Source organism: Macrosteles quadrilineatus, unplaced genomic scaffold (genome assembly GCF_028750875.1).
Source record: "Macrosteles quadrilineatus isolate MER2022 unplaced genomic scaffold, UCM_ALF_1.0 Scaffold_3__2_contigs__length_128488019, whole genome shotgun sequence".
Lineage (NCBI taxonomy): Eukaryota > Metazoa > Arthropoda > Insecta > Hemiptera > Cicadellidae > Macrosteles > Macrosteles quadrilineatus.
In genome coordinates, this window is record NW_026542596.1 from 103,230,798 (window position 1) to 103,254,574 (window position 23,777).

A 23,777-nucleotide genomic window follows, 5' to 3' on the forward strand; every position below is an offset into this window, starting at 1 on the left:
TTATAATTAGGAGTAAATTCCTTGACTGTCAGGTTAACCTTGGAGTACTGTAGTAATACACTACTGCAGTTTCAGACGACGGGGGCTTTCTTCAGGTAAAGGAAGTCAAAAGTTTTCATTTATACGAATACGAAATCTTTTTACTTCCTTTGATACGTGAAAAAACTGCCTAAGGGCTGAAACTGCAGTAGTGTATTACTTCTTCAAGGTTAACCTGAGAGTTTAGCTATTTAAACCATTAATTAATTAACTAAAGTGATTCGGAGGCTAACATCGACAATTTATAAACCGTTTATAATTGTGGGAGGGGTTGTGGTAATAAAAACCTTAATGTTGGTAGGTTGACTTATAATTAGACTAATCTAATGAATGATTGTGTCATGCTGATTTCCTTAAAAAAAAACCATAACCGTCTATAATTTTGAACCTCATTACTTCACACCCAACCTATTCACTATCATCCGCTGGATTACTGTCATTACTTCCAATTTAAATTACTGCACACATTCCAAATATGATAACATACCAATAAAATTTTGAATTTTAATTCATTTTATTACCCACAGAAATTACCAGTCCGAGTCCAACGATACCAACCACATTACTATTGAAGGTCGGATTCCTCATCAATGCTATAAGGACCGCTCAAATTCGGCTCTTTACTTTCATCCCGAACCACTAAACACTTCAAACGAACCTCTGTCTCTTTTCATTCCACCCCCTCCCTCTTTCTCTCGGTTTTTCTCTCTGCTCCAACAAAAACAAACGCCGGACGCTGACCAATAGCAATCGCTTTAGTCAATTACTTTTTCTCTCGCCGTATTTCATTGTTCTTTTTTATCTCTATTAATACTGTTTACGTTTTAATTTCTCGCTGGACTCCACTCCAGCTCAGTACGCGTCTGTTACTTGTATGCGCCACATGTGTGTTCATACTGTGTGTTTATTGTTTACGTGTGTTTTTATTAGTGCTGTGTTTTTGTTAAGCTTTTCTATAAATTTTTGTGTCCATTTTCTGCGATGGCACGTTTAGGTTGGCAGCACTAACTGCACCACGTGACCACGTGACCATACGGATATTTTTCATGTTACTGCTAGAAGTCCCTTTCAATTTTAGTAAGTAGAAAATTCGCTTAGCAATTATTTAAAAATCTATGATTGAAAGTCAAAAACCCCGCTTTATAATTTTGAATAAACTAATAAACTGTTTCTCTAAAATAAATTCGCAATAATCTTTAAGACAGATTACTCAGATGTATATGGTTGGACCGGCTGTTAAAGAATCAATATTGAAATAGATTACGTTGCATATTCTACTGGTCGTGTGGACATTTTGATATTGACTATATTTAATACCACGAATATAAGAAAGCTGTATCATTAACATATTTAAATGACGTAACTGGCCCAAATCACACACTAATTACACTAACATATTGTTTTGACAGTTTTATTTAAGATGTGTTAAATAATACTCGTATATAGTCCTTAATGTTTACTTTACTTTCGGGCCAGTCAAACTATTGTATCTCCTAAAGGTTGAAAATATCTATAGTTTTATTTAGTTAAAATAATTTAGACGCTTTTAAAATAAAAATATAAATGAATAAGGGAACGTAAAACTACCCTACTTACTAGACGAAATCGCTCTTTAACACTGTTAAAGTTATTCATAAGGATGACAAATCTACGAGGGAATCTGTTGTATTATCTATGATTTCGATACCAATTCGCTCTACTCCATGATTAACCTTTTTTGAATTCAGGCGGGAATACGTTTACGCTCCACTACACAGAAATCCAAACCTTAGCACAGAAAACGTAGTACGTTTTCTGTGACCTTAGTGAAACCGAAAATAAAATGTCAAATGCCAGTCAAAAATCCTGCTACGAATTTATTAAATATTGGTCAGTCGTAACTTAACACATTATGTTGTAGTGACATAAATTTGGTTATGTCTGTTTTCGATCGAGCTAAGAGTAAAAAAAACCCTTTCCTGAAAGATCCTGAATATTCAGGGATCATACTTACACAATAATTACAAGGCATTCCTTCAATTACAGGCTTGCCACTGAATTCGCATGTTGAATCATGTACTGCACGGAACATTTGGCGTTTTATGTCTTTCCTGCCAACAATACAATTATGTAAATGTCCAAATGTAATTGATCTTCTTCGCATTTGCGTGTTAGGACTCAATAGCATAATTGCTGGTCGTTTTGTTTATCTGAGTTTCTTTTGGGCGAGTCAATTGTACTATTTGGAGGAATTGCACATTAATGTGTGGAAAATTAATTTCCTACGTTGGCTCGCTGGATGCTAATTTGCCCATCTAAATATGGGTCAGAAGAACTATAAAACCGCAATACGATGAGAGTTGGAAACTATGTTCGCTAAGTAAACATACACATGCAGTAAACATATATGCAAATGCAACTATACATATCAGAATATATGCTATACAATATGTATATGTATATGCAATCACTAAAGGCAGTTTTGGGTTATCCATATATAAATCCCAAAGTACCCATGAACTTTTGAGAAAGCCACAAGTCATACCCCCATAAACCATATACTTAAAAATTTCGTCACGACGAGAAAGCTTGCGCAAAACTATCCATTATTCCATAAATTGCCCTTTAAGGTCGTAATTCTTTTCTAAAAGGATTTTTCCATATACCTAATGTAAAAAATACCTCAGATGTACTTATTTGTTTGTTATTCATTCAATTAATTACCTTATCAGGTGTGATTGTTTGTGTATTACTGTATTCTGTTTTGTTTTTTTTTACCTTAACTTAACCAATCATTAGTTTTATTAATACTTATGAAGTCAAACGGGGTGAAGCCCGTGGGTAACATCTAGTAATTATAATTAAGAAATTCTTGTTTTCAAATTTTTTCTATTATATCTAATTATTACAATATACATTACGATTAAAACATTTAAAACAGAAACAGAACATATAGCTATTTTAGCGTAACGATTCTTGAAAGCAAGCAATTTTCAATACCAATCATTCATTCAAATGCCAACTACACGCATGAGGTTTTTTTAAGCAGAGATGAAACAAATTTAAATTTTTGAGCAAAAGAAAAAAATTAGTAGACTACAGTGATTTAAGAAAAATGTTGCATAGAATTTGGTGACTAAATAAATGTACATCTATTTATACATAACTAATAAATTGAATAATAACAGTTTATAATTGAATCTTAACACAATAAAGAAAATTTTCATAAATCAATCTCATAATAGAATAATAGAGACTTTTACAAGACATCTCAAACAAATACACATACACATACACATTTAATTTATTACCTCAATAAGTTCTGTGACCTACTTTTTGAAAAAGAAAAACATTAGTCACCAAATGCAAAGGTCGTTTCTTTCCCCTTAAAACCAATGATAGGTTAAAACTAAAGGTTCTTTGCATGACTGATTGAATTAGAATATCAATCAGTGTGTCATGTCAGTCAATAGTGTCATGAGCATCAGAATCATTAGGCGCGCCCAGCCTTAGACACTCTGACACACTTGTAGAGTATTAGTTACAAATTAGTGCATGTTAATGTTACTGTAACCTGAGTAGGTGGCTGTTGCAAAACTAATGACACAGCGGTTTTGAAATTTGACATTGTCAGAATAATACAAATTCGGTGTCATGAGTTGTGGATTTGAAAATTCAGTGTTGTCAAATATTATGTGTTTTTGTTGGTTTCATGGACGTTTGGTGACTAATTATATTGGATAATCAGAGTCCCAAACGGAATTCGACTTTGCTTCTTTATTACGGTTATGCTTCTTTAGTAAAAACATATTCAAACCATCCACTGCTTTATTCTGAAATTTAGGTTAGAACATAATAAACTAAAAAACCAAAATATATAAATTTTTTGACTTTGATCTTGCCAAATAATATCATAGATAAAACATACTCCTTTTATGTTCTTTACACATTTATACTTGTTGGCGTATCATTTTAATAATTCCGATTCAAGACAATTACATAATATTGTTTATATAAAAGCAAGAAATGAGTGTAGCAAGGCTTTATTTCTGTTCGGTGCTGTTTTTTTTTTGTTTTTATTTATTTATTTTTATTTTTTTTTGTAAACCAATTAAAAGAGATATACTAGCTCATGGGTCAAATTAGCTAGAATGACAAATTTCCATTTCCATACCTTCAAAGAAAACCCCTAATTTTTGAGTTGATTTAACTAGAACGACTATAATAGTACATCAGACTAATAGCCTGGATATCATGTACTACTGAACATTCTATAGCTTGTTAGCCAATTCAGGATACAAATGTGTCTTTAACCATAGATTTTATTATTCCTTTCCAAGCTGAGTATCGTTCACACTCGCCTATCTAGTCAACTATTCGTTACATTAGATAATCGCAGCTGTTGAAGTAGTGTTCTGTTTAAGGCAAAGTGAGAAGTCAAACCTGATCTATGAACGGTTCCAGTCATCGATTCAACTTTTATTGATCGTGTAACAACTTCTACTTTGTCGTTTACGACTCACCGACTCAAAGAGAAACTACAGCAGTAAATGTTATGTAGAACTATAATAGTAATGAGGTGCAGATTAGCACACTATCATGCGGAGGTTTTAACTGCGAATGTATTTTTTAGCTATTTGAGTTTTAAAATATTTTCGTTAGTTGACAAAATTAACAGGAATAAAAGTCAGAGTTTTGTAGTTCTGCATATCAATTTGCGTAAAAAGTTTGAAAGTTATAAAAACATTTTAAATGTTACAATTTGTAGTCTAATGGTTAGCGTGTCAGATTTCGTGGAGTCATCGTCCTAATCAAGCCATCCCCTAATAACTAAAAGTTTTTGGAGTAAAAAACGTGTTTCCTTCGAAGCGTTTGCCACCCTCTAAACTAAAATATAATACCACCGCCTTACCACTAAAAATTACGTCATACTGGGTTTTTGAGAGCCCCAAACTAAGGGTTAACTTATTTAGTGTATTTGAAGATTGAATAGTTAAGATGTAAAAAGAAATTACAGTAGTTCACTAACCAAACAACATTTTTGCAAGACATTATCCGCTTCAATTTTAAGTAGCATCCATTACATGTCTGATTCATCCTGCTTTCGGTACATATATTATTCATCGACAATTTGTTTGGTATGCTGTAACTACTATACATAACATCATGAGTTACCTCTTCCCTTTCATACATGAATATGATTGTAATTCCAACAACCTTATATGGAAGCACACTCTCTTGGCATTATCGTTGCAAACTGTTGTGACTAAGTAATTTAGATTACAATCCGTTCCAAACTCCACAACTTCCCAACAACCTCCAAGTCTCATTCTCGCCAACCCGTGTTGCAGGGGTGGACGATGGACGGATGGATCCTCCTGGAGGCCTGGGAGGGTTGTATGGTGGCGCCGCCCGCTCCCACAGTTCTAGCAGTTCCTCGGCCTCGCCTCCCCACGGGGCAGCGACCCTCATCGTCCCTCACCCCCTGGCTGCCAAGGGTCCTGACCAGCACCACGTGGTCACCCACAACGGCTCCGGCAGGAAGTACCAGTGCAAGATGTGCCCCACGGTAAGATATTATTTTGATTGTTCTTTAGAACTAAATGTTGTTTGTATAGTTTGTTTGTTGAAAAATGCAAAGCGTGAGCAAAAGAATCGTGCTGGTAAAATTTACTGAAGAAGCTATGTTAAGGTACAAAACCTATTTAAAATTAGTTACACAGAGATATATTTTCTCGCAGTTCTACTAGTTCGTTTATGAAGTAACTTCGAAAAAAATAGTTTTAGAAGCTTTATTAATCAGCGAGTGTTGTAACAACTATTTAACGTTTTTCTCACTCCTTTTGAAATTTTATATAACATTTTTTGAAAATTTGTTTAGTGTTTTTGGTTGTATGAAAAATTATTTTTAAATACCTTACAAAATAAATGAAGTTTAAATAAATTCACTCCAAAATACAGTATAATCAATACGTTATTTGACTAAATAAATCCATCCTAACCGAACTGTTATAAAGGTTAATTAAGTAGTTGCCCGCATATATCCATATAAGGTCCAGCTAGGACTACGTGTATAACTCCCGTTTTGACTGTACATGGTAAACGCCATCGCATAAAATCGAGATTCAACCCTAATAAAATGCGTTAATACAAATTAAACCTTGTAAACCTTAGTAGTTAAAGCTAACAATCTCGTGTTGTTAGCTTTCGCGTTTATAATTAATTGCGCCTAATAGTTACATTCGTTGCAAAGTGGGTAACGGTGCAATATAACTTCTTTAATCTTGAACATCATTGCTCTTTGCATTAGATTCAATGATAAAATTAGGATGGTGTTGGTATATTCAATCATCAAATACCACCGCTTCAGTACCGGGACTATTAAGGGAAGAAAGTGGCTATTGACTGTTCCATTTAAAATAATATTTTCACATATCACATAGATAGAAAGATAGATAGCCTATAATGAAACTAAACTAAAAACCACTACTCATAACTTCTATGAGAGGTTATGTTTTCGTTCATAACCTCTCATTGCCACTGACAGTGATGCAACGAAACATTCAAACACTAATTGAACCACTCAACAATTAAACTGGCCTTAACAGCTGATTAGTTGAAGTTTGAATCATTACAATTTTACTTCTTCTCTCTCAATCTTGAACCTCGTTAACCGTGTTGTTATGAGTAAAACTACGCTGTTATGAAAGTAAAAAATGCTGTTATGTGAAACTTTTTATTCTAAGAACTGTACTGAAACGGCTACTTTAAAAAACGGTCGTTGATAAAATAGTTTTAAAACCTGATATACCAAACTAGGATGGTCTTAGTGATTTTTAAATACTGTAGTTGTAAGAATTAGGCACTACTATAGTTAAGACAAAACCAATCTCGATTATAGCTCCGTAAAGTATATTGTAGAGCCCAAGTTAATCTTTTCTTTCAACATTGTTTGATCTAAACCAATGAAACGTAATATGACCTCAAATTCGTGAGGTATGAAGGGGGGGGGGGGTTTACCGGTTACCTTCTTTTTGTAAATGTTTGGACTGATCACTGATCAGTTCTATGCACAGTTTCACCTATTATAAGACCGCCGCACTCGTTATAAGACGACGGGGCTCACATCTTACATCGAGTGCAGTTTTTGGATTATCCGCGCAGAGAACTGGGCCGGTCGGTTAATTGAGAACCTGCCAGTCGAGACATTTGATCCGCCATTACTCTCCCTGACCGGTTGTAGACAGGGGTGAGGGGGAGAGAGGGGGTCTAGACCACGGGCTTGTCCGATCAAACTTTCCTACTTTAATTAGTTGAAAAGTTCTATCTTATGTATCGCGGGTGCGGGCGCGATAGCTAATAATACCTGTATGGTGTATGGTGGCGTGTGGCGGTTGCGGATAATTATTCTGAGAAAAATGGAAATGGTTGTCCGTTGGAGTTGCGACAGTCGTGGAGAATAGTTTGGAGAGTAGTTTAAGGGAATGGTAAAAATAATGGTTCATCCATTGTGAGGAACCTCTAGAAACAATGTTCTAAATATTTACTGTAACCATGTACAGTTCTGATTGGCGATTTTGTGATTTCCGGTCAACTTAGATGTCATCGTATCCGTATGAGTATGCGGAAGGATTAGCTTCCATAGAATATAAACCACTTTGTGGATCTCTAAAGCACCAAGTTATGACATTGATCAGCAACATTACGTACTAAAATATCTGAAAGCGGAAGAGCAATAGAACGCTTTTCTCGAGCAAGCTGCGCAGAATCAGGATCAGATGAGGATCAGGACGCAGGACTCATCAGGTGCAGGAGCCTTGGGCCTCGACAACTAGTCACGTTCGATCAAACGTCAACCCATTAGAAGGCCACGTGTCTCCGGCGGACTGTTATTAAAGCTTTGTATCAGCAATTAAATCAGACTCTCTTAATTGGCGTCAAGACCTACATAACACAGCAGAGCTAGAGTTACGTGCTAACGTGTGCCTGTGTTGCTTGGTACGTGTTAACTAGGCGCGATATCGGCTCTACGTCACAGTGCGTACCTTACTACGATCACTAGGTGTCCAGACCTACATAACACAGCCGAGCTAGAGTTACGTGTTAACGTGTGCCTGTGTTGCTTGGTACGTGTTAACTAGGCACGATATCGGCTCTACGTCACAGTGCGTACCTAACTACGATCAATAGGTGTCCAGACCTACATGACACATCCGAGCTAGAGTTACGTGTTAACGTGTGCCTGTGTTGCTTGGTACGTGTTAACTAGGCGCGATATAGGCTCTACGTCGCAGTGCGTACCTAACTACGATCACTAGGCGTCCAGACCTACATGACACATCCGAGCTAGAGTTACGTGTTAACGTGTGCCTGTGTTGCTTGGTACGTGTTAACTAGGCGCGATATCGTCAGTACGTCGCAGTGCGTACCTAACTACGATCACTAGGCGTCCAGACCTACATGACACATCCGAGCTAGAGTTACGTGTTAACGTGTGCCTGTGTTGCTTGGTAGCCTACGTGTTAACTAGGCGCGATATCGTCAGTACGTCGCAGTGCGTACCTAACTACGATCACTAGGTGTCCAGACCTACATGACACATCCGAGCTAGAGTTACGTGTTAACGTGTGGCTGTGTTGCTTGGTACGTGTTAACTAGGCGCGATATAGGCTCTACGTCGCAGTGCGTACCTAACTACGATCACTAGGTGTCCAGACCTACATGACACATCCGAGCTAGAGTTACGTGTTAACGTGTGCCTGTGTTGCTTGGTACGTGTTAACTAGGCGCGATATAGGCTCTACGTCGCAGTGCGTACCTAACTACGATCACTAGGTGTCCAGACCTACATAACACAGCAGAGCTAGAGTTACGTGTTAACGTGTGCCTGTGTTGCTTGGTACGTGTTAACTAGGCGCGATATCGGCTCTACGTCGCAGTTCGTACCCAACTACTGTATTGACCAATAGCTACATGTTAACTAAAAGCGTTAACTCACTTTACAATAGTTATTGCAATCTGCGTATCTGCATTAGGTCACACCCTGGCTCGTGAACTGTGTAAACTCCTCAATAACCTCCGATGGACGCTAATACGATGGAAACTGAGGGTAATGATACGTTTCCCAGTACAAGACGGTAATGTTATTCATTGCGCCTATGTTTGCTGCCAGCAGCGCGTAACTGCCGATATAAACAATGCTTTGCTATTACTTGTCTTTATGCTAGATGCGTTTAGCATACAAACTCGGTATTTTAACAGGGAAATGTTAATTAAATGGGTAATATGGAACGGTTACAACACGGCTATGGTGTGGTTTACGCGGCAATTAGTAGTTAATTAACAGTTTTTATGCAAGTTTAAAGTCATTGGATTTGAATAAACATGATTCCTAGTGACTTGTATGGAGTTGTTGAAAATTGTTTAGTTCCATCTTAACACCTAGAAATTTTCCATTGTATATGAAAAAGGTTAATGTGTTTAGGAGTGGCTAGGGCTAGGTGCATAACTTAAAAATAATATTACTCCAAGTTTAACCTAAAGTCAAGATTTTTATCACTTCCTTTTTCAAAATGCTTTTGCACCGTAATAACTTGTTAATTTCAAATACAACATAACCCCCTGACATAAATACCTCTCGAAATTGAACGAGCTTATTTTAAAACGCAGTAAACGTCTTTCAGCGCAGGGAAAATAAAAATCAAAAGCATCGTAAAACGGCAACCGAGCAAAGGCGGGTAACGGAGCCCAAGGCAGACCACATTGGGCTGTGACGAAGCCAAACTCCCGGGGGCAACTTGGGGGGGGGGGCACAAGGTCACATGGAAACACGGAATTGGGCTGAAACCTGGAAACTGTCACTTGGCGACCCGAATTGGCGATAATCCTTTCAACCAGCTGATGAATTCTAATTTATGTACGTTTAAATCTCGGATTTCGTCTAAATGGAATATTACGCATTCGTTTACATTTCTTATGATATGTTGAGCAACACGTTTACTTGATGAAAAAGGTGACAGGCTCTGTGGGCTTAGTGTGCAAAAGATGAGTTTTGAAGAATCAGTTGTAGGAGCTTTAACTGTCAATGATTATAATGTATACAGTCTCTAGAATAACAATTGACATAACTTTTAGATTATTTGTAATCCTAATGGATCAGTTGAGGACTTTGTTCAGAAAATGGAATTTTCATGATGCGTTATGAATTTCTTTGTCCAATATAAGAAGAGGCGGATTCAATGTCACTACCGATTACTTTTAACTTCACATGCAAAACTATTAATATCAAGTGGAACAATGAACGATGTTTTTTTATAACATGTTGTCATAGAGTAAATCTGCACTGCAAACTCTCTACGATGGGGAAAAAATATGTAAACATCAGTGTGCTCAATTGTAGCCTATCGGACACGAAAGGTGCATAAAAAAGCTTCACATCTTACAACTGAAGACAAGTCTTCTTTCACTATCAAACTCACTGTTATACTCCGTTCATAAAATGTATGCGGTTTAGTGAGAAGCCTAGCTTTTCCCCTCCTTTACTTTGAAACAACAGCTGACTGTGTATAATCTGATGCATATATATTATTCTAAAAAGGATGGTTGGAGAACCTAGAAAACTTTTGAACGGACTATAGTATACAAATGATCATCAGCTGATTATTTTGCACATATCTACATCCACGAGTTGTCAAGTTGCATAAAATCATAATGGTGTCAAATATACACCTCCCCGTAAAGATGTTCTGTAGTTGTCTCCGGCATATCAACGTTTTTCAACTAGGTTCTAGTGTACAAAAACGTATACCCATACCAAGGCTTTCTACGATAGTTCCATTTAGCAACATGAACAGTACATATACACAACCTCTCATCTCCCAGACCAGATCTCCCGGTGAGCGTAGTGGGCCTCAGATTATGGTTCGTGCCAGTTTTTAATCGCCGCTTAATACCGCGTTGTTCGCCGTGGTAATGTTAGCAATCGCCGCCCATTGAGGACGATTCGCCGCGCCGCCAGGTTCATTTCTGTTTCCGGCCTCCAAAATAAGTTGTTAATAACTCGCCACTCGCCAGCCAGTGGCATATCATGTAATCTGGCTGTTATGGCGGAAATTCAATTTATTTTGGCCAAATCGTTTCCTATCATGGTTTTGGCACACCTGCCTCATTGTTAGGCCGGTTTTGCTAATTTGTTTTCAGGTGTTTAATTTTAAAGTTTAATTCACCTTATGTGTTTAATTTACAGTATAGGTTTAGCTTTATAATTGCAAATTAATATACCAATGAAGCAATGTAAAAGATCTGTAATTTATAGTTAAAGATTTGTATTTGTATTTTTTTATCCCGCAAACCTGGAAAGGTAAGCGTGAAATATGTTATGTAAACTCTAAATTTCTGTTCTTTTTTTATAACCTTTTGTTTAGTATACCATTTAAATTAGTATATTTATTTATACTGTACTCTTAAAATCTTCTGCAAAGTTATAGTGAGTGATAAAATGAATAATTTACTAAAATATCACAAATTAAAATTATTACAGTCAGTTTAGCAAATCTTTTAAAAACTGCCAGTCCTTGTGTTTCATTTACCTTTAAATTTGTCCCTATTATAGCCTTATACTTTAGCTACATTTCATAGTAAAATATTGACTAAATCTGCCGTGGGATTGATAAAAGTTCATCATTTCATAGTTCTAAAAAGTACTCATACAATGTCATTATTTGAAAATTAATTTATACGAGTTAATGATGTTATGATAAAAGCTGGGCTTCCTTTACAAATTTGAACCAACTATAATGAGTGTCGAATTAAATACAACTTCTTATTTCATAAGGTAAAAACGATAATTTGTAATAAAGTCACTCTCCTGTGAATTAAAAAAATCCAGAAAATACTTTTATATTATTTAAGAGGGATGAAATTTGTTGTGCCATAAAAAGTAGTAACAGCGTTAGAGCAAACAATTCAAATACTAGTTTTTTATCATCAACCTACTATTTTTTTGCAATGTGCTACATTTAAAAAAATTGTAAGCACAACTTACGAACAATTTAACACTTAACAAGGCATGATATCAATAATTGGTCCGCAACTAAGTTCTCCACATGATAAATTCTTATCCTCAGTATTTGCATAAGATTAGGTCCCAAGGATTCAGACGTTGTTAACGCAAGAAATGTGGCAACTTAACTGTTACTTTATTTGCCAAGGTTGACTTGGTATAACAATTTATGTATTAGGTTGGACCATTGATTATGAAGACTGAGGATATACTTCTGATACAATTGTAAAATCCTGGGCCGGTTTTGAAGTTTGTCCCGTGTTTCATGTTTAAGTGCACTGATGTCTTCTAAATACGTTTATTTTGGGGTAAGTTTTGCTACGGGGCTTCAATAAAAACTGGGCCTGCTTATTTTGCAAGATGACAATCATACTAATATTATAAATGTGAAAGTTTGTGTGTTTGTTTGATTGAAATTCATTTGCGCATTAACTACTGGTCGGATTGTGTTGAAATTTGGTATAATGATAGCTCACATTCCCGATTAACATATAGACATATTCTTACCACAAAAATCCTTTCGGGCTCCGCCCCAGCGGCTCTAGGGTTTTCCATGTTAACCTTATGAGTATTCATATTTAAAAAAGGAATTGAAGAATTTTCCAGCTGTTTCAACTACACAATTTGTTTCTATGATATTCAATAGCATTAGAAGGTTATACGGTTTACCAACAGGGTGGAGCACCATTTATACATTTATGACAACAGCTCATTTTTAACCAAGCAGCAACAAAAACCTGTGAGAACTTTACTTCTTTCTATTGTTTAGGTGAAGTGGTAGAACATTACGGCTATGGTATATGTTCTATACTAAAATTTAGTAATACAGGACTAAATTTAGTATACAGTAAATTATAGTAAACCAAATTTTCTTCAAACGTGTCTTCTCCCTTTGCAAACGCAAAGCACGAGTATAACTGCAATAAGCATTGTATACCTACCCTGTACGAAGGACGGGCTCTCGGCTAGTAGTTTATAAATGGATCCGTTTGGCTAAACTAAAATGTTTCAATTCAACACCAGAATGCCTTGTGTATTTACCAGAGAAAAATATGAGTTGAAATAGCAATCAGCTGATCATTTTTTGAATCTATGAAGAATTATGTTGAATCCATAATGAATTAAGAATTACTTGTGTAACTAAACATTTGTGTGAGATAGATGATATAGAAATTTGTCATCACAGACAGATATACATTTCGTTTAACAACTCCTCTTCAATTACACATTTTTAGTTAAAATCTGTTTAAAAGCAAAACCCCCGCAAACAGCTGATACTACACTCAACGCACTCATGTCTGGAGGGAAGGGATGATGTCTTTGCGCCGTGAAAGTAATTTTATACCAGCATAATATAGCTATATTTTATACAAATATTTTTGTAATTTGTATTTTAAATTTATGAATTGGTGTTGAGAGTATATCTATAAAATCGCAAAATTCGTAGGTAAGACAACTGAAAGTAGTTTCATATTACTGTACTATTCAGGAAAGTATTATTTGAATTGAATCTTATAGTTTTTATCTATATTACACAAACGTAACGACATAAGCTACAATCAATTTTATTAAATTAATTAATTTCTTCTATCTCAGACTGTACATCAAATTTTGGCTTACACAGTGGTAGCTGTGTAAATACAAAACCTATTTTCGCCGCGACATAAAAGTTTCAAAAAATAATACGATTAAATATTAAAAGATAAAACTGTTAAAACATAAAGTGTTTCAAAACCCATGATTGCTAACACACCTCGGTAACTCTTGATCTCTGCATCTCTAAAACAATAAAAGCCGCAATTGCAATGTAGCAGTAACACGGGGCTGCTAATGAACTTGTCTTATGATTAACAGTGATATACAGTAGAGGTAGAGGAGGTTCCTCTCTCTCTCACTCTAATGGTGCTGTCATATCTTTCTCTCACTTGTACAACGTGTAGGTACGCCTACCTTAACTAACTTGACATCTCTGTTGAACTGGCTGCAGTTAAGCCTGCATACATACAAACCTGCAGAAAAGTGCTTGGAGTTTAATGTTACTCTGATTGTACGGGTATTCAATGTGATTGAACAAATAAGAAGGTTAAAAAACACGTTGTCAGGTAGTTTAACCTTTTTATTTCGTACAAGTCGGTATGTGATTAAATTCTTCTTTAATTATTGTAATTTTAGTTTTTGTTAATATTTCACCCGTAAGTCATATATTAGTCCCCAACAGTACGGTTAAGACTTATATTTGGTGCAATTTTTCGCTTTCGTATGATGCAAAGTGCGCAGGCTACGTTTGTGTGCACATTTTGTTAATTTCTCGCTAGCAGTGTTTTATGATTTTTCATAGTGAAGTGGTAAAATATTCTGCCATGTTGCCACCCAATTTGGGCCCTTTGCTAGAAAGAATAATCCAAATACATAAAAGTGTTTATTAATAAAGACAAATTAACAAAAAATACCAAAAGACATGCATGGTATTTGAATATTTACAGTATCATATTTCTGGCGAGTACTAACTTATACCAAAGTTACGTTTGTGAATATAAACTATATTACATTTAGTTCTTGTAGATTCTACTGCTCAGGGCCTGCTACAACTCACGAAATGCTTAAAACGTTAACGTTGATATGTTCAATCCATTAACATACATAATCTAATCTAATATTATTAAATTATCTATTAAATCTATCTCTACAATATTCCTGCCTCATACACCCACTACTTTGTTTACAAATAGCCCTTACTTCAGAGCTTTGATTCCCTCTGCTTACTTCATCAAAATTAGTGTACCTCCCTGTTGTGAAATTCTACTCATTCCAGGCAAATTAAGTTTTCCCGGGGTCAATAAGAGGTGAGTCTTGTCTGTGTGTGTGTGTGTGTGCGCGCGTGTGTGAAAGGCACGGCTACAGTCGTGCTAGATCACACGATACTATAACCAGCCTCTATACTACTCGTGTATCTAGCAATGTAGATGTTATCTAACTGGTAGTAGTAGCGACTTCGTGGTCGTATTTGCCTATAAATGATATTTGCCTCACACGGTGAAACACCCAGCGGCGGTTGGTTGCAGTTTAGTCACAAAATTAGGTAAAGTATTAAAAAAAATTGTGACTATGAGGAAGGCTCACCATTAAATAAGGAGTGAAAAGAACCCAGTTCTGTCCATGCAAGGACCTACTGTACTGTACTAAAGTTCGTTCACAAATTTAGGTGGTTTGAGGGGAAGTCCCCTCACTACTATTTTTGTTTAATGTGTAATATTGCAGCTGATTGACGTTTTAACAAACATCACCTTATGAGCTATTGTTTTAAAGGTAGAATCAAATGAAGGCTGGAGGGGATGGATTTCTTCCAAAACAGCCGTCCATTTTGTGAACGGAGATGATTCTTTGTGATGTTCTTTCATGTGATTCTTTGTTGCGAATTACTTGCTGATTGAAATACATTCGTTTTTTTAATACTTAAGTAGACTTTTGCCATTATTGGGTACCATTATTAAGTATATACGATGTTAAAAGCTTTTCAAAATACAGTCTGTGTTCAAGAGTAGTCACTAGAATTTCAATCAGTTAAAAATGGCCCAAAGTTAATTACAGTTGAATTAAAATCTGAAAACGTGATTTACAAAGGTAAGAGGAATTATTTTACATCCTTCATAACAACGTAAATTACAGTTAAAACAAATCAAAATGACATAGAAAATTCGTAATTTAACCACTAGAACACAGCTCGTATGTCGTTAGCGTTGCTGCTTATACAATAAATAAATGCATAAAAAATCAAAGCAAACCCCTAAATGTACTCTTCCGCTATATTTCACCCCACAAGGTGAACAAAACCCGCAACCCTTCGATTATTGTTCAATAACCGATCACAAGCGCCGCATTGAACAGTGCGATCTTTCAATCATAATGTTCTTTATGAAGGGTGTGTTTACCATAAGTTACAAGTATCGGCCCCAGTCGCACGACTACCCTCAAGACCCCTGGAGCTGTGGAAGGGTAGAAGGAAGGTGTAGATTTATTGCACTAAACGCTATAACGTGTTTTACACAAATTGTAGCAGAACCAATCCTTTAGGGGTTTCAAGCGGTCAAACTGAGGCAAAAACTATTGTTTTGTAACATTTTCACGCTAAGGGAGGTTTTTATACTTCCGCATTTTTTGTTCCCACAAATATTTGGGAAGGTTTCCAAGTTCTTGAGAGTGAGAGTCAATTACGGTTTGATTTGAAATACTTAAAAAAACTGTGTATTAATTTAAAATGTTTGTAGTATATGATACGCATCTGCGAGTCAATATGAAAGACATATTGCATTATGTGTTTATTCATACAGACTTTATCAATATGTAAACTCCACCATATAATTCATACAAATCAAATTCATTTATGGTTTTCAAGTCGAAATGGTGAATTAGGTATGGTTCTTGCCAATGACAAAAACGATAACAGCAACAATCCAAAACTTTGGTTTCGTTTACTTATATTTCATGTTACTATTATTTTCAATATAAATACACACTATAAGTAATTTGCTAAATAAAATTATGTGTGTGCTTTATTACTAAACTTACCGTGCACTTGCCTAGCGATAACCTAGGTACGCATACTTATTAGATAATTACCTTATCACAAGATACAATCAACAAGTCCATTACACTCGCAATCCTCACTTGCAGTCTGCATGTCTACCTCAGACTCGTGTATCGCAGAATGAGATATCGCTTGCGACTCGTGTATCGCAGAATGAGATATCGCATGCGACTCGTGTATCGCAGAATGAGATATCGCTTGCGACTCGTGTATCGCAGAATGAGATATCGCATGCGACTCGTGTATCGCAGAATGAGATATCGCATGCGACTCGTGTATCGCAGAATGAGATATCGCATGCGACTCGTTTATCGCAGAATGAGATATCGCATGCGACTCGTGTATCGCAGAATGAGATATCGCATGCAACTTTTGTATCGCAGAATGAGATATCGCATGCGATCAACTCACACAACGCTCGCCGATGCGACAACGCACTCATTAACTTTACATTAATTTTAATGGTGCGAGCTTTTTAATTGGATCCCGGTCATAGAAAGCGAAGGAATTCACTTTAGTTCGTCCCTCATTTTGCCCTAGTCTGGAGCCAGTAGGAATTTACTTCGTAGCTTGTCGTCGGTAATTTGCTACTGTAGAAAGTAAACTTCTCAGGGGTTTTATCTGTTCTGTAAGACTGGACCCCCATAGTAGGGGCGTGTTGCGAAATTAGTGTTCTCGAAAATGTATATTTTAGTTTAGAAATAGTTATTTTGATATGATTTGTTAAGTTGTTTTATTTTTTTTTTGTCTACTGATGAACTGATGAAAATTCGTAAATACTGTACACCACGTTTGTACCATAGACATATTTTTGGATAAAATAGGCTACAAGATAACTAGACATTTTAGATGATTAATATTCTGTTATCATTATTTTATTATATTATTAATATTACCGTAATTTCCGTGTGATTATAGTTGTCTTTAATAAGTACTTCGATGTTAGCTAACTCATAAAACTCAATCAGTAATTTTCTTCTTAAGATTTTGCACTCAAGATAAAAATGTGTGAAACATTGTACAGTATCTTTAAGCTTAAAATTTTCACTGTATTAAAAAAATATTCAGTGTTTGAATAATTTCGACAACAGAAAACATTGCATTACTGTAAGACAAATTATTTAATCAATTTAAGTTTTTCCGACAGAAGAGTGGAAAATATCTTATAGAACCCAATATTTCCAACCTAGATAAATCTACATTACTCATTACATCGGTACTAACTTTATAGTAACTCGGTAACCTCGATATCAGCAAGGACTGATTCCTAATTGCTCTGATGATATCTGTGTGGTTGTGTAAGCGCATGCTGGACAGGTATGTAGTCATGTCACTAATAATAACCTTGTACCTTATATAACCGGTTGATTTGCCTTTGATAACGCCTGTCGAGCAAAGGCTTGAGTAGGGAAACCGGCCAAATCGTCAATACTGCAGAGTCGATGTGTACCTTGCTCATAGGGGAAATATTACAAATTGAATATACAGGGTTATTACAAATGATATTCCTGATTTTGATTATAAATATTACTGGGTTAATTTGTTTCAAGACTATTTTAGTTGGTACCATTGGAAAGAAAAACTCATAAAGTTTCATTTACATTGGTTTGGGTGCATATCAGCTGTTTGTCAAGTCAATTGTTGTAAGTGTTGTGTAATGGCTGAATTTGAAGCAGAGAGCACATTTGAAGGCAGGAAAGCTTTTTGCCAGTGGGAATATTACATTAACCAATCTGTTATTAGTGTGCAACGACACTTTAGAACCAGGTTTAACGATTATCCTCCTAGTAACCACTATATTGGCAAGTGACACTTGAAATTTAAGAGAAATGGCTGCATTTGAATGTTACTTGTAGTAGGGATGAACTTAACAATATGCTGCCTGAGATATGGAACGAGCTCGGTGGTCCGAATAATGACACACCCCTGAACTGGCCTACAAGATCTCCGGACATCACCCCCTGATTTTTTTCTTGTGGGGATACATCAAAGATAAGGCGTACACACCACCATTATCAGATAGGATACTTGAGATCCAGCAACGGATTACCAATGCTATCAAAACAATAAACCTCGACACACTTTTCAAAGTCTAGCAAGAGCTTGACTACATTATTGACATCTATCGTACCACAAGGGGTTCCCGTATCGAGCATTTACAGTTCTGTGTATCTGTGTCAAAACTCTTTGAGTTTTTCAAAAGTTGTAACCATTTTATTTCTTTGTATAACAAATAAAACTATATTTCATGTATGTATGAAATCATGAACATAATTTGTAATAACCCTGTATTTTACGACTCACCGTTGTTGCCAGTTAGACTTTGATTTAGAATACTAGTAGATAATGTTTCAATGAAGTGTTTCATCGTATAGTGACAGAGTACCTGATAAGAATTGTTGGGCAGTTCTAAAACTCAAATCGATTCTCTCTCCTACGTTTTCAAACTATTTTTCATCCAGCACACAATGTAGTTTGACTTGCAGGCTCTGTCAGATGCGGTCAGTGGTGGTGTTGGTGTGATGGGTAGGGGAGGTAGGTTGGGTGGGATGGGGGAGGGGAAGGTATCCGATTGCGAGGGTGCGAGGCTGAGGCAGGTAGAGAGAGCTGCCTTTGCTGCATTCCAAGGGATCAGACCGGAGACCTTCCCTACATTGAACTGAAGTCCCAGTGTAAGATTCAACTATAGAATACAGTACTTCTAAGGATAAATTAAGTCTGAATTCCTCATTTTCATAGTATTTTGTGGAAGTTACCAATACACTACCGTTAGTTATTCTTAAAATTTGAGAGAGCTCGTGTATTTTTTAGCGAATTTCCCATATAGGGAATAAGCTATTACCGTAGTACTCATGGTAAGACCTGGACGCGGGACCGATTTTTTTTTTCATTTTGAGGTCCCTAGAGGCCAAAAACACCATCCGCTCAAATTCATAAATCTATATATATGTATATAATTATATATGTGTCCGTTAGCACGATAACTCAAGCAAAAATGATCCGATTTTGATGAAATTTGGTACAAACGTGTAAACCTGCGTTTATTCGAACGAGTTCGCGATCCAGCATGATCGGTGTCCTGTAAATCGCCACCAGTGACATTCGCTACCAGTGACAATCGCTACCAGTCCGGTCCGTTCTTGGAAAGAGGGTTCGTGGGTGTTGTGTTGGGGGGGGGGGGGGGGTGGTTGTCGAGATGGTGTCATACTATGATCACGGCTACATCATAATTAGTACCACAATTATATAGCTAGTTCCGATCCAAAGGAAAGTTAGCGATAAGTTCAAAAGACAGTCGATTGCAATAGTTAACGCCACAATGTATATTGATGTATTCGTTCTCTACGCTCACTCACCTTTTGGTTGCAAATTAGCTGTTGTCATAATTTAAAGAAATAATAGTGCTGCACCCAGTCGGTTAACCTTTTAATTTTTTAATGCTATTGAACATCACAGAATCAAATTGTTTGGTTGAACCAGCTGTTAAGATTCTTTAATTCCATTTAAATACTTATAAGTACTCATAAGGTTAACATGGGAAACTCCAGACGCACTGGGGTGGAGCCCTTTTGACGGATCTGCACCGAATTTCACACAAACCATCCTTGAATAATGCTTAATAATGCCTGAAAGTTTCATTACAATCTGTCGAGCGGTTTCGGAGTCCATAACGTTCAAATATATATATACAAACTTTCTCGTTTATAAATATAGATTGTCTGGTGGATCAGCTGTTTCGTGTCAAATAAATAAATATCAAAGATTTGTGATTTTAAATATTTTAGTACAGTTTTGTAAATCATGGTAACTTATTATCAACTAAATTTTTACTATGGTATTCCCAGCATTAAAATAAAGTAGTACAAGTTGCTATACCCGTGCTTTTCAGCGCGGGAAGAAAATGTGACCTAGAGAGCTATTAAAGTAATTCTGATGTGTGTTTTAAAATACGGCAACTCTATGATTTAGTTTGAAAATATAAACTGATTAGTGTAAACCTACTTACTTTCAAACCCCTACTTTTTATGTTAATAGATCCAAAAGAATATGACAACATACCTTAGTGTATAGCGATAGCATCAATTGCTTCATATTGATGCTTCACGAATAACATGTTTTAACCTATTTAGTCAAGCCTCTTTACATGTAGCTATATATAAATTCCAAAATGAAACTTTGAGCAATACTGTACAAAACGTATACAACCTTTCTTTAAAACCAAACTTAACCCTCCTAAATCAACATAAAGCGTCACAAACATATTTTTCGAGTGAATAAACAAACACCAGATCATTGTACTGACCAGCTGTTTCATTAACTAATTAAATTAAATTATGTAAACTTTGGAAGCATGCCAGGCGTAGCCCTTTGAAAATCAGACTCTGGGGCAGAGCCCTTAGGAAATTCGTCCATATAAATACTTTTTCGGCAAATCTACACACTCTAAGCTTCATTTTGATGTGCCATATGCCTATATTTATATTTGGTAAATGGCCTTAACCGTTTATAAAATTTTATTGTATCACTAACATAATAGATGGTCCATTATGGGTGTCATAATATTTTGCCTTCTTTCTGTTCCTTGTTTAATTTGTTCAAAACTATTGTATTGTAAAACATATGATTTAATCTTTGTTTACATTTAGTCAAAACACAAAATGTTAGGATACTTGTTGTAGTACAGTTTTAGTTGATTAAAACCTTGTTAATCTGAGGTGTTTATCATTACAATGGGTACACTGCAAGGTCCCCAAAAATAATTAAAATTTAGTATACATTAACAGCCATAATACACACCAATTTCGTATGTAGTAGTCTTAGACTATTTTCAACTAAAAAACATACGTTTCTATATAAAAATTATCTCCCATGTTATCCTTATGGAGAAAAAACTGATTTTAAGGTCCTCTGACACCCTTACCAACGACTTTATCAAAAATCTAATACCGTTGGGCACAACTACACATTTTAACCTTTATTTTGAGACCTCAAACGTGAAAATCGGGCGAATAATAACAGAGGAGTTCGATTAACAAAAAACGGCTTAGCCTATATTAAACATATATAGATAGATTTGGTTTAGGAAATACCGTGGCCCTACTGCATAATTGGTCCTAAAACATTCGCTAGGTTCGTTCCTCCGATTATGGAATGCGCTGATGAAATGCTCTGTTATCTTATACACTAGCCTGCCTATGTTCTCAGAAAGATCATAAGCTTGAGATTAACTCATTGCAATGCATCAACAGAATGGATAGATCAACATTAAAATTGTCTTGTGGCATTATATTCTGCAATGATAATAATAAGTGTGTTATTCCCAATAGGGTAGTAAGTGAAGGAGGGGAGTAAGGTATGCCATCACGTAGTGGTGAGGGTGGTGACTCACGGCCGCAGGTAGAGACTGGTAGGTAGCGATTGTCGCAAAATTTGAGTTGGCAGCGATTGTCAGTGGTGGCGATTAACAGGTATTCGCATGATCGAACTATGGGAACAGGGGTTTACGGGGGGTTTTATGGGGTAAAAATAGGTTTTTCCCATTTTTGTCCCAAAAAGAGCTTAAAAAAACAAATAATTTAGGGGGACGCCGAAACCGCCACGACGTTTTACGATCATGCTCCATACTGAAACTGCCACGGCGGATTCCCCAGATAGACGGGGAGAAACGGGAGACTCAAAATTCCCATTTCTGTCTTAACCTTTTCTTTCACAATAATACGTTGATTGGAAAAATAAGTGATTGATTTGCCCTTTCGTATTTATATTTTAGGAGTTATTTTATGTTAATTTAAGTTTTTAGTGTTGCGACTGTTAGAGTATTTACAGTACTTTATAAGTATTTATTCCGTCTCTTGAAAATATATTTGCTTTAAAGAATAATTATTTACTACTGAGAAACAAGTTTTATGTTTCATTTACCACTTTTATAACACTGCATTTTATATGATCTGTTCGACGCTTTTAATTACACGAGAGGTGATCAAATACTAATATAATACTGTAAAACTGTAATATTCATAGTTTTATTCGCCCAAGACGCTAGGTTGCAGAACTACAAATACTGTACCCAAGCATGGTCTGCAGAGGGGCGTTCACGTGGAATCTCAGTGGAATGCCCTCCTATTAGCTTGACTCATGTAATATTTTTCAAATTCGGTATTTCTCAACAGTTGTGTGCCATCCTTCAGAGAGTTAGTAGTAAGGGTGTTTGTGTGTTAGTTATACTTAGTTGATAGTCTTTCGATGGAGGATAAGATATTTGAAACGAAGAGAAAGGGCGCGGCGTTGTTAGTAGACGGCTACCGTTTTGTTATACAAAGTGTGGTGTTGATAAGTGGTTTTGCTAGAGAAAAAATCGGGGAGGATGTCGAGCAAAATGCTTCACATATTATATATAACAACGAGTAACAGTAACTTACACGATTTTAACGCGTACCATTCTTCAGTCACTGTAGTGGGTTGAGTTTAGATAGAGTCCTCTAGCTTTTGTCGATATTCTTTCTTCGATATATATTTCTTCGACTAATGGCCTATTAATATGAGGTGTCACTCGATGGGGCCACCAAAATAACCTATTTTTGGTTTAAGAACAAAATTTGAATACAACAAAAAGTTCACTTGCGTGATATAGAGACGTGTACAGAGTTTTGTTTTCTTGGCGTAATGGCGTAACCCATTAAAAAGTTAACTGGTGATGTCCATACTTTTGCCCAGCCCTGTATATGTGAATAAACAAAATTTATAATTGAGGTATATTACTAAATAAATATGCAAAAACATACACCGAGTCTCATTTCATTCTAATTAAACATGAGAAAATGGGAAACAAATTCGTGTTGATTTCCCACCAGGCGTAACATCAGTGAAAATTTTCTGTGATCATAGAAACGACCGAGATTATTACTTGCGATCACGGAAACGCCTAAAAATTAAGAATCGGCATAAGAAACTTTAACGAACATCCGTGATCGTATGTTACGATCGTGGCCAAATCCGTGATAATTTCTAGCGATCAAACGCAGAAATAACTGTGATGGTAAACTACGAAATGTTGATGACCGGTGATGATTTCACAATTGCGGCAACATTCGCATTCATCTCCAGCGATTATTT

General features: G+C 36.1%; 1 protein-coding gene across 2 annotated transcripts in view; it reads left to right on the forward strand.

The window, feature by feature from the left end:
• The window catches only part of LOC128990965 (zinc finger protein rotund-like), a 250,005-nt gene that overhangs the window by 159,063 nt on the left and 67,165 nt on the right, over positions 1 to 23,777 (forward strand). For both annotated transcript variants that reach the window (XM_054413649.1, XM_054413650.1), the window contains exon 5: positions 5,370 to 5,587. In XM_054413649.1, the coding sequence (XP_054269624.1) occupies positions 5,370 to 5,587 (218 nt within the window). The remainder of the gene's footprint in view (positions 1 to 5,369; positions 5,588 to 23,777) is intronic.